The 13,260-nt window shown below is 31.4% G+C and overlaps 1 protein-coding gene across 1 annotated transcript; it reads right to left on the bottom strand.

The window, feature by feature from the left end:
- Positions 1-5,696: 5,696 nt before the first annotated feature.
- Positions 5,697-10,342, bottom strand: LOC146907774 (phosphatidylinositol:ceramide inositolphosphotransferase 2-like). The gene is made up of 12 exons (XM_085722571.1): positions 9,865-10,342; positions 9,423-9,512; positions 8,502-8,588; positions 8,335-8,403; positions 8,158-8,238; positions 7,751-7,822; positions 7,600-7,660; positions 7,413-7,515; positions 7,206-7,301; positions 6,834-6,880; positions 6,615-6,739; positions 5,697-6,065 (listed from the first exon to the last, which is right to left on the bottom strand). The coding sequence occupies exons 1-12, from the start codon at positions 10,012-10,014 to the stop codon at positions 5,985-5,987; spliced, it is 1,062 nt and encodes a 353-aa protein (XP_085578697.1). The 5' UTR covers positions 10,015-10,342; the 3' UTR covers positions 5,697-5,984.
- Between the last annotated feature and the right edge of the window lie 2,918 nt (positions 10,343-13,260).

Genomic DNA, 13,260 nt, shown 5'->3' with positions numbered 1-13,260 from the left:
TCAAGTGTCGTTCAACCCTTTTAAAATCGGTTAAATCGATTTAAAAAATTATTGAACCGTTTAAAAAAGTGTTGAACGACAATTAACTGTCGCTAAAGAGCCCAACGACAGTCAGGTAAGTTGAGGAGAAATTCAAGAAGTGAGAAGAGAAGTTTCCATTTACCGAGAGTAGCTCAAAATGAAATTGGTCAATGGGATAAGTAAGAGTTGGTATTTTTCTTCTTTATTTTTTTGGTCCCATAGTTTTTTTTTTTTGAAGGGGTCCCATAGTTGGTATTATTCTTTACACGCCCAATAATTTTTTGGTCACATAGTTGGTATTATTTGGGTTGTTAAGGCATGGCACAATGATGGTTTTGAATCACTAATATATCTTCTTATAATTGCACTCTGTCTCTCTTGAAGTGTGTTTGTGTGTGCACGTTTATGCCACAATATGAGTATGTTCTCTTTTCTGCATTGACTAACTTTTCCAGCTTAAAATCCGCTAGCACCTGCACCTTTTTCTCAATGGCATCGTTCATATGCATGTGTGGGACATCTCCAACATTACATACATGATTCTTGGGAACTTTATGCTGCTTAATTATTAGAGTCTTGCTAAGGAATGTTATCGAGATGTTCTTAAGGATTTCAAAATCAGAAATTATTTTGTAGAAAAGTTAAATACTATGCTTCCAATACATTGAATGTACAACTTGAACTTATTATTAGAATGAAGACAGTTGTTAAGTGAACATTATTTTAGATCGATGCTTGAAAATCGTTATTGTCAACATTAAATAGAAATTCATAGTCATTAGTGTAGTTACAATTGAGATAAGCACCTAGTCGATGTTGATTTTGCAAAAACAAGAGGAAATATATATAATTAATTTTGAAGCACAAATATTTATTTATTTTTGTTGTCGATATCTTAGCATCGATTGAATCATAATTTTGGTCATGGAGATGAGTGATGTCATAATTAGCTTCTACTTACTGTTTTTTTTAAGAGACCAAAAGCGCTTCTACTTACAATTAAAAGAACATATGTCGTTGCTAACGATTTTTAAGCATTGATTTACCATAGATTCTTATCTTCACCTAAAAGCCCCAAGAAAGGAAACCTTCCCTTTTGACTACTAGATAAGTTATTACATTTTTTTATTAGAAAAAGTTTTATTTAATTACAATTGGTATCTTCAAAAGAAGATAATGAAACAAAGTTTCTCATTCAACAATTGTTGAGAATATATATCGAGTATTTTATGCATACTTATACAATAAACAACTCATACATGGATATCAATTAGGTGGATTTCCAATTATTTTTTTAGGTCGAATTCAAATAAGACTGGAATAATTTGAAAATCCTTATCTAATTTGCTTTGGACTCATGCTATGCTAAAAGAGCACTATATAGTTCATACCCAGCTTGCACAACCCATTTTCACTGGCTCATACAGCTGCCAAAGTTTTAAATTGTACATAGAGAATATAAGTAACAAAAAACAATAGGAAAAGCGTTGTGATAAGTGACAACTATAAGAGTGAGAGGGAAAAGACAAAGAATGAAGAGAAGATTTAAAGAGGTTATTAAGTGCATGTTTGATATCATATTATTCTGTTTTTCTTACGTCCCTAGAAGCTTAAAGCTTAATTTGGCTATGATATTTCAATGGTACAAATTGGATATTCAATTGACCATGCCGTGATAATCCAATCCAACGCAAAAAACTCATCCGCCGTTAAACCAAACATTGTCTAAGTACTTGTTTGGTTGTGCATCCAATATGCAATTATCGCGTCTTGAGGCTGTTTTCACCGCAATTTCAAGAAGCTATACATTCATGCTTCTGTCTAACGCGCGGCCACCTCCAACTAAACGCACTAACAAACACGTACTAAGAAATAAGAGTTGGAGAGACCTCCATTGGGATAGATTTGAGTTCTGAAAAAGTTGTCAAGGGCAATGATTTCCTAGGCTTATTCACAATTTTCAAAATGAAATAACAGACATATCTCCTTTATCCAATCATCAAGGGAAATTTTTTATGAACCATCATGATATACTCCCTCCGTCCCTATATACAAACACTCTTTGCCTCTAATAAAAGGGTGCTTATATATAAGGACGGAGGGAGTAATAGTTAGATATTTTTCTTAAGAAAATCTATAAAGTAAAATATTTGTCTGCCCATGTTTTGTATCTAGTGAGCAATTCAATTTGACTTCGTTGTTTTTATGTTCTTTTACCGATATGAGTGTGTGTGAGAGAAGAGAGAACAACTATAAAAAAAAGTCCACTAATATTAGTGACTAATCTATTTAAAATTTGAATTTGACTATAAGATTCAAATTGAATTGATTAAAGTACCCCATAAATAGTTGGGATCTATTTTTCCTATCAATGGTGCAAATTTGAACCAATAATAGTGACACCATTACGGGCTCCTTACAACTGGCGTTAACTAAATTTTTTTTTTTTTTGAAGGAACTGGCTTTAATTAATTATGCAACAAATACCGCACGCTTATAGGTGAAAAAATAGCTATAATCATGAGGTTGTAGTACACTCTAATTTGTCACAAGTTAAAATATATATATATATATATATATATATATATATATATATATATATATATATATAGGGGTTTGCTAGAACACACCCACTAGTTTTTATGTGGGAGTGTTTTAGCAAGTAAATAACTAAAAAGTGGTTAAATACACCCTAAGGTGTATGTTGCTATAACACACCTTCTAACAATAACAAGTGGGTGTGTTCTAGCAAATCCTATAGGCATTTGCTAGAACACACCCACTAGTTTTTATGTGGGAGTGTTTTAGCAAGTAAATAACTAAAAAGTGGTTAATTACACCCTAAGGTGTAGCTTTGCTAAAACACTCCCACATAAAAATTAGTGGGTGTGTTCTAGCAAACCCCATATATATATATATATATATATATATATATATATATATATATATAGAGGATATATACTATGAGAATGACTATCTTATATGAGAATGATGAGAATGATCATCAACCATTAAATCAAAAATAAACGGTTGGGATTAAAAAGTCACATATATACCTCACTTTATTATATCAATTCTCATAAACACATTTCCCTTTTCAACTTCTTCTCCCCACAATCATAGCTAAACAAAATTAAATTAATACTCCAATCTAATTAAATCATCTTGAATGCATAACCAATTGAATTTGATTACAAGAACGTTGCTGAAAGTTAATTTGTGGATTGGGATAAATCAATTTTCATATAAGACAAATCAATTAAACTGAATTAAAAAAATTGTATATAGAAGTGAATTTGTGAGTTTTACGACATATAGGTGAATTTGTATAATGGAATTAAGCAGAATTTTAAAATTGAAAATATTCGGAGATCTAAGACATGAAGAAACACTATGAGGAATGAATCGAAGGAGATATGAGAGTAAGCAAAATTTGATTTGTTTTAGGGTGGAGAAGAAGAAAGAAGAATCAATTTTCACCGGAGATTGAATGGTAACAGTTGGAAAGAGAGGTGATGGCCAGAAGAGAGATGGTTGCAGAAATCCTGATTGTGGGGAGAAGAAGATGAAAAGGGAAATGAGTTTATGAGAATTGATATAATGAAGTGAGGTATATACGTGACTTTTTGATCTCAACCATTTATTTTTGATCTAATGGTTGATGATCATTCTCATCATTCTCATATAAGATATTTATTCTCATAGTATACATCCTCTATATATATATATATATATATATATATATATATATATATATATATATATATATATATATATATATATTGCTAACGAGTGTAGTCGAAGTATTCTTTGAGAATTTCAAATGAAAAAAATTAGAGAAATGCTAACAAGTATCTTTGGATTGGATATAAACTTTTGCGTAGAAATTTGTGTAATTATTACTTTTACATGTGTTTGACTTATGTTTTCAAGATAAATTTTCTTAGGGTCTTGCTAACCAGTGTCCTCGGGCAATGGTTAAGGAAACTAAAAGTAGTAATTTTGCATTAGAAATTACAACTTTTTCACTTTTAGAAAATTGAATTCAACACTTTTCACCGTTTTTCAACAAACTACTCCCTCCGGTCCTATTTATAGAAGAAAGTTAGATCAACAAAAGTGAATGTATTTGGACTGAATTTTTAACTAGATACATCAACTTTTGTTGACCAAGATTTCTCTTATAAATAGGACCGGAGGGAGTATTTCTATTTATGTTCTCTTAACCAATGCCCAAGGGTACTCTTTAGCATTTCCCATTTTCTTATAATAAATTCCTTAAACAATGTCTTTATGGCACTTGTTAGCATAACTCAAAAACTTATTCATTCAAAAAGTTAAATACTACTCCCTCCGTCCTAAAATATAAGCAAAAAAATCTCATTTTCTTTGTATCAAAATATAAGCAAAAAACACCAACTTTTATGTTATTATTGTGTTTTTTCAAACAAATCATCTTTTCCAATATAAAATTAAATGCATGTTGCATTCAATTTGTTTCTCTTTTTATTTTCTCCATAATTTTTAACCAATGAGAATTATTTTTACATCTTTCCATGAAACTTATTCCAAGGAGAACACAAAAAATTATACCTCAAATCACTAAGTATTGGTTTTCTTAATAAGTGTGAATTAGTGTTTTTTGCTTATAAAAAAAGACGGAGGGAGTACAATTTTCAATTAATCAAATACACAAGTTTTCATAAAAACATATTAGTCATATACTTGACAAGTACCCTAGAGGGGGCTGTTAACATTTTCCAAACATAAAACACCAACCAATCCATGGTTAATATATTGTACCCTATAATAAATACACCCTATATGATTAGACCAGGTGTTTAATATGAGGAAATATACAGGTCACAATAAGTCTATGGTCCATGATCCTTCAAAAAAAAAAAAAAAAAAGTCTATGGTCCATGTGATAAGTAGTACTAGATGCATGTGAGTGGTCTGTCTTAAAAACGGAAACCTTGGAGAAATTTTGAACTTCAAAATATGGAATATTATTTGAGGCACAAAGATTGGGACAATTCAAAGCATTGTTATTATTATCATTTGTCCGTGACCATGTGCTTGTTGGCGTCACTGATTACCGTTTCAATTCAAGAAATTATGCAAGTTTCTTTAGCTTGTGATAAAATCCAAATTCATCATTTTAGGTAATGTACCTTCCAACAATGAGTATTAAGGCATGGTTCATAAATCAGCTAGTCCTTACACATTAAGAAGCTTCTCATTAATGACAAAGTCCTTTTCACTCTCAACAACCAGTGTAGGAAGAGTAATAGTTTTTGTCTCAAATTCACTATTTACTTGAACATGAAATGCTATAGTAAAATGTGATTAACTCATAATTTAATTTTTTGCTAATAAAGAGCATTTTAAGTTTTAACTCTAATTTTTGGCTTATCCACTTAATCAATTATTGACTTATCAAAATGAACATTGCTCTGGCAGAAACATCCAATTATTAAAATTAAATTGAAGGTCGTCACAAAATAATTAAGGCTGATAACCCTCTTGGGTTGGCCTAGTGATATTGGTTTGGGACCTGGGAGTGTGCTCCTCCTCAAGGTCTCATGTTCTATTCTCTCTGATGCCAATTTAAATGGGCTAATTTAGAGTAACAAAAAGAAAATGAAGGCTGCAAAAATTATTGCAAGAGAAAATAGTTAACAAAAAGACTATACACATTGAAACTTTTGATGCAATAAGAATTGGAAAATTTTCTACAGCACCTGCTGAAGCTAAACAATTAAACAATGACAATGGATCAAAGCTACAATATTGTTAAAAGAAGAAGCACACAACCCAGTTACAATGTGCTTAATAGATCAGTCAGGCTACTAATATTTCCAAGTTAAAAAAAATTCAACTAATTGAAAGGTTGCAGCTTCTCAAGGACACAATGTTGCAGCAGAATATCCAATCCAATTTGTAGAAAAAAGCTCTTTTTTCTATGCACCATTCTTAGCAGAGTCAGCATGGTGTGCATGGCCATCTTCCAGAATCTTTCCATTTGCTTGAGTTCTCTGTCTCTGAACAAAATGACAATAACAATGTTAGGTCCATATCATAAGACAGTGACATGACTTTAGCAAAAAGAAATGAGTAATTGTAAAGGTGTGGATTTAAAAAAATACAATTTAATCCTTAAATTTAACAATTTCAGTTGATTTAGTAATTTTTTTTCAAATTTAACACTGTAATTTTAAAGGTTTTATGCTTGTCTTAACGCAACAAGAGACTACTAAGTCAATATTTAGGTCTTTCGATGGTTTTGTCGAAAGTTTACCAAAGAAATATTTATTTCGATAGAAGGACTAATAGAGTGTTTAGATCCACGTTTTGGAAACCACGGCAAAAGCAAAACAGCGCTATTAATCCTCACTTCTAGCAGACGCACACCTATAGGTGTTTAGACGCGGAAAGAAACACTCAACTGATATTTTTTACAGGACTGAAGTGCGTAATTTGTAAACTTGATAGATTAAATTAACTGACTTTTACGATTTCAAAGATTAAAAAACATATTTACTCAAAAAGAAAAAAGACAAAAATAGACAAGTTGAGATTGATTATTATACCCAATCTGAAGGATCAACAGTATTGCCATTTAACAGCTTGTGGTTCTCTTCTTTGTTTCTGCCATCTTTGTTGTCTTTGGTGCTTAATGGTATCAACAGTGTTGCAGCTGTCCTGTCTGGCATTTCTGTTGTTGTAGAATAACTAGGTTAGCACACAATTGCAAATACTATATGACAGAACCATAGTATAATAAATATGTCTTTATGTACAATACAAACCTTGTAATTTCTTCTCAACAAAAAACACCACCAAGTTAACAGTATACCTGCAAGGATCCAAATGTTGTGTTAAAGGACATGGACCACAACTTTTTTCAAGTAAATCAACAATGTCCTTAAAACTTTAGGACTTCATGCAATTTGGTTTGTGAAATTAATGAAAGTCTAAAGTGAACTTCAAATTGGAAATCCTCAATCACGTTAAATCCTGTGTCGGTCAATTTAGTCTCTAAAATTGTCTTGGAGGGGACTATGATTGATGATTCTCAATTTCATTGATCACTTTAAAATTTCGCTAATTTAGAAACCGATCTTCACAAAATTGATGATTTGCTCCGATTTTCCCATAACAAATGAGAAAATTCTTCTTACCAAGCAACAACTACATCGACTGTGTAATGTTTGCGAGATGCTACTATCAGAAAACTCTGAATGACAGTAAGAGCCCATCCTAGCTGCTTTATGCACCTGCAGCAGTTCAAAAATAATCACGGTAAGACAAAATTGAACAAGGAATCAAACAAAACAAAGAACAAACGATGCAAAGCCGTATAAAAGAAACTTATGAGCAAAATTCACCTCTTTGTGCCATATCTCTGGTATGTGTTAACAAAGACTAGAGTAAAAATCATGTGTGATGAAAATATCAAATCACCACATCCATATATCACACCGTGCGGAACTGCATAGGGAAAAACCAAATGAGTACCAAAACAACAACAGTGGCATTGAAGCTAAGACAACTCTGAAACAAAAGAATACTAACAATTAATCAAGAGGACTTCAGCCACACTTTTCGGATGAGGCAGTGTCGCAAGCGGAGATCCCTGCATAATACAACAAGTCTTGTTAAGTTTAAAAAAATCTTTAGAAGAGAAAATTCTATGCAGAAATGTCATTTATCCCTCAAATAATACCTCGCGGCAATGGTAGTTTGGACCGGGAAGCTGCGTCGAATAAAACGTCACTATCCGAAGAGCTTGAGAAGCCTGCAGTTTACAACAGACGAGCCAGAATTTTTAGAAGCAATCACATATTGCATACACATAATTAGAAGCCAATAGGTTATTAAATCGACCCGAAATATTACATGGCCATGAATTGACTCCGCTCACAACACTAAATGAAAAAAGTGAATTGCAATTCTATGATCAATACAGAAGTCACTTCCCAGATCATTTATATCAGCTCACTTATCTTACTGTAAAATTCATGACATTGTCACTTGAATAATTAACATTACCCTTGTTGACAACAAACAGTAATTAAATTTTTAACGCTAAGCATCACAAGTTTAACTTAGATAGTTTTTATGAACACTTACAACTAAGAAAGCTAGAACCCTGCACCATATTAGAACTGTGTAGATCTTTTTGGTCTTGAATATGAAAGGATGAAAAGTCCACTGCAAAAGCACAGATTTCAAATCATAAATCATCAAAACTTCAATAAAACTATGAAACTTTATAAAAGCAAGTGAGTGAAAGTTGAGAATCCTTACAAGGAAAAATGATAAAAAGATAACTGTAAACAAAGATTCACTAATGTAAGCTCTTTCTTGGCCAAGCTCCTATAAAAGTCACCAACATCAGAATCAGAATCAAAAATCAAAAGACAATCTTATGAAAGACATTTTTCTGAATAGAGAAAGAGGTGAAAATAACTAACCGGAAGAAGCATGAATCCAAGATCCTGTAATGTAGGGCCAGGCCTATGTAAATAATGAACTCCTCGTGCAGCCAAACCATGAATATACTGTATGCAAACAGTTTCAATATTGATTTAGTAGATTTCATTGATGATTTGATACATGAACAACAAAAACTATGTCAACTTAAACAGTATAGTAACAATAATGTACTAGTATTTTACACAAGCTGCAAAATATATGTATCAAAAAATTGCCAAATCTTATTTCTTATCCTTTTCTGAAACACTGAAAAATAATTATGAGAAAGTATGAAGCACCGACACTCCTTGGATTAGCACACATGTCCGACACCGACACATATAATTATACTGAAATATTCATGTTGTGTCCAGTGTTTGTGTCTGTGCTTTATAATAAATGTGTGAATTTTACTTCAAAAAAAAAAAAATAAATGTGTGAATTCAGTTACTTATTTGATGATATAAGCAATCATCATTTAATTCAAAACACAATAAATGTTCTAATTTTAAGCATGCATAATAAAATGCAAATGAAAATCATCGTAGTTGAAGAATAACACATACTAAAAGATTAGTATTAGCATTATTGACAAAAAAAAAATTGAAAAAACTTTGTTCCTGATATAGAAAGTAAGAAATCTCAAAAGTTGCCAACTCAACATGAGAGAAAATGAAAAACTTTTTGTAACGTTCAAGTAACGTTCTCACAAACCAAATGTGAAAACTACTTTAACTACTTTTAATATCAAAAACACATAAAAATGTAAACAAAAGAACATCTCCATTCTTTTTCACAAAAGGACAATCAAAAACAAAAACGAAAAAACAAAGTGCAATTAAATTACATTAAATTAAACAATTGATGAAAAATTTCTCAAAATAATAAAGAGGCAAAAAATGTATAAAATATAAAAAAACCTGAAAAACTAAACCAGCAAGAAGATACTTCCAATTCTCCACAAGAAGGTTGATTTCTGTTGTTGTTTCTGCACAAACTCTCTTCCATAGCTGCAAATCATTACATTCAAACATGGATTAGAATTAAACCATACGAGTTCGATTCTTGAATGAAACAATTATAAGCCAGATTAACGGGGCTCATTCCTCCGGTAACCGGACGGCTATGAAGCACCAACACCAGACACCAACACGCCGACACCGCTAATAATTATATGTGTCGGTTGTCGTGTCGGTATCAAACACGACACACATGTCCGACACCGGAACACAGCTAATCCGAGAAGTGTCTCTGCTTCATAGCCGGATGGTTAACACAAAAAAAAAATATTAAAAATTACCAAAAATGAAAAAAGGTTAAATTTATTATAAAAAAACAAAGGAAAGAGAAAAGGACAAGAACCTTGGAAGCCTCACGACCAATGTAAAGTGACATGTTTTTCTTGTAATTATAGATTGTTGATGATGATGATGAAGAAGAAGATGTTGTTGTTGTTGTTGATAATGTTGATGATGTTGTTGTTGATGAAACCATGTAACGACCAGTTTCCATAATACTTTCAAAAAAACACTCTTAATGTTAACGTCAACATCATCATTGCCGCATCAAAAACCAACCCAGATAAGAATCAATAATTTTTTCACTTTCCAAGTATTAAAAACTGAATCTTTTATCAGAAAAACACACACCCAGGAAGAAAAAAACGAATTTTGTGAAGAATGGAAGAGGATCTGAGGAGAAAAAGTGAAACCCAGAAAGAAAAATAGAAATGGTGGAAAAAGGGTAATGGATTTTCTGGGTTTTTTCTCTCTCTTCTTCTTCTTGGGTTTGGTTTGGTCTGACTGCAATGGCACGCGAGTTGAACACGGAGAAGACAGTTGAGAAGAGGAGGAGAATGAATAAACAAACACTATATATACAATCTTACCAACTTGCTTTTTTTATATTTATTTATTAAGTATTTATTAAGAAAAAGAAAAGATTAAATTGAAGTTTGTTTTTTAAATTTTGTTACTATTGTGATTGTGATTTTTTGAATAGGAAAAACGAAAAGGAAGGGAAGGTGGGTTGAGGGAGTGACAAAAAGATATATAGGTATTTATTTATAAAAAAGAAAAACTAATAACAATATATATTTTAAGAAAATTACTCACATTGTCCCTTAACTTAATTTTAATTAACGATTTTGTTTTATATTTTTTGCATGCAATTTTTTATCAATTTACATATGTATTTTTCAAGATTCGAATATAAAATTTATACGAAAACATGAGCGAATTACTTATGTTTTCATATACAAAAAGATCAAAAGAACAAAAATAATTTGAAAAAAATAAATAATTAACGAAATCGTTAATTGAGTTACATTGTTCAATTTTAGGAAAGAATTTGCAATTTCGTAAATTTGAGGTCCCAAACTGTATTACACTCGCAATTTCATGATCTTATTTACTTTTTTTTATATACACATACTTGTGTTGATATTTAAATGAAGGGTTAAATATATTTTTAATCGTCATAAATATTTCAACTTTTTTTATATACGCATGCTAGTTTTCCTTGTATATATAGTTGTTTTGATTTTTTTTTGTGGTGGCCGATGTTCGAACCCTATACCTTGCATATTTTATGCATTGTCCATACCAACTGAGTTTAGCTCACGAGAACATATAATTGTTTTGATTTGTCGACATTGTTAATATTTTTACACCAACAGTATATAAAAGTTATTCTCTTAGCTTATTTGGATTTTAAACAATTAGAAGAAAAAAAAAGTGTCAAAAAAAGTTTATTTCTCTTTCGTTTTTTTACTTTTGTTTTTGTACACCTTAAAAGTCTCACATCGTCTGGGAGTCTAAGCCAAGGATAGTTTACATATAACGCACACACTCTTCAAAACCAATGAAACGTCTTTTATAAAGGACAAAATTATGAAGGGCATACACTTAAAGCAGACAATACCTTGAAACGCGGTGTGACATGCTTGAGGCTAGAACGGAATATTGATGGAGACTGAGTTTGGAAACTCTCCCTTAGCTTCGACTTAGGGACAACTATTCTTATACACATTAAAAGTTTCACATCGATTGAGAGACGAGATCCATCGTAGTTTACATATGACACACATTTCTCAAAACCGACGAGACGTCTTTTATAAATAACAAAACTGTAAAGGACTTGTATCCAAAACAACCTAAAGTGAACAATGACCTCAAAACGCGATGTAATATAAATATGACATGAGATTGAATGATTGATTAGTAAATAGATGTCAACCAAATTCTAATGATACAATGTGTTCACCTATTGTATAAGTTTCTGTTTACAAGATACTGTTAAATGGATACTTGATTAATTTTTCAACAAGAAAAAAACTTTAAAATGATCATAGCTTCTGTAAAATAAAAAGTACTATTATTTTATTTTATTTGAAGGGGAAAATGCTATATTAATTTTTCACCTAAAAGAAAACGAGTAATGCTGGAATGTTTGACACTACTGCTTTTTATTTTTTCCTTTGACGCCACTATCACACGTTGTGTCTCTTTCACTTTCTCTCTCTTGTTATGTGAGGTGAGGGATCTGTTACTAGGAAAGTGCTGACAACACCTATAGAATCTTCTTTCCAGCTTGGGAAAATTAGTATAGCAAAAATTAATTAACCAAAATTTTCCATTTTGGAAAGTGGTTTTTTTTTTTTTTTTTACAGATGTTGATAGCAGTTGTTAAAACATTTTTAAAAAAATAATAAAACGGAGAAAATTTTAATGTGTTTTTCTTTGTTTGAAAAATAGGAACAATGATGTTATCAAAAAGAAAAAAGGAACAATGTTTCATAAGAACGATGTGATGGTTGTGAATCTTCTCATATCCTCCGGCTTAGGCCTGCAAATTTACAACGGTTGTGCAGTGCTTTTCTTTCTTTGTACTTGTATAAAGTTGAGCAAAAATTGATGATATTTGAAGTAGGGAATTTCACATCCAAACCAACACATATACTTATTGTAAATTAATTATAGAAAAAAAACCAAAAAAACACAATTAAATTTAGTTGGATTAATGAACACTCACACTATATTTAGGTGGTCAAATGGTGTGGCACGAAGATGGAGCAACAACCGTGATAGAAGTGAATGTCGATGAAAAATGTTCTGTTTGAAGGAGAGAATATTACACTTGAGAGAAGATTATTGGAAATGCAATGTAAGTTAGAAGTCATACATTTGATGAAGAAAATGAATGTTGAGTAGTATGTATATGGTGAGATGACCTATATATTTAATGCCTTAATGTTTTAAGTGAAGATGTAATGTCCAATTCACTTATGTGGTTGCACTTATACCATTTTAATGATCCCTTAAGCTTCCACATGACCCAATCATTGTTTTAGAGTTTATGATTTGACGGACTTTTTGTGTCAAAAGTTTTTCCTGATAATGGTGGTCAGGTATTTGTGATGTTTATGATGAGTGTCAATGACAATGCAAACGTACGTGGTTGAAAAGTTTTCATTTGAGGGGGAGCATATATATCCAAATGAAAGGGTGTACTCACACTTGAGGGATGGATGATTGTGTGTCAAGTGGGGGTTAAAAGTCTCATGTTAAATAGAAAAATGAATGTTTGACAACACTTAAAAGAAGGACCCATATACATAAAATCTTAAAGTTTTGGGTTGAAACATGATTTCAAATAATTGGTTTGGTTGGTCAAATTGCAACCTGAAGATCCCCAAACTCCTCTCATTATCAAACATAGGAAGGTTATAACAATTACGAAAACAATTTTCAAAAATAA

This window comes from Medicago sativa, chromosome 7 (assembly GCF_051527215.1).
Source record: "Medicago sativa cultivar Bolivia chromosome 7, Bolivia_mono, whole genome shotgun sequence".
Lineage (NCBI taxonomy): Eukaryota > Viridiplantae > Streptophyta > Magnoliopsida > Fabales > Fabaceae > Medicago > Medicago sativa.
Note: the sequence above shows the minus strand (reverse complement) of the source record. Positions and strands in the feature narration are given on the sequence as shown.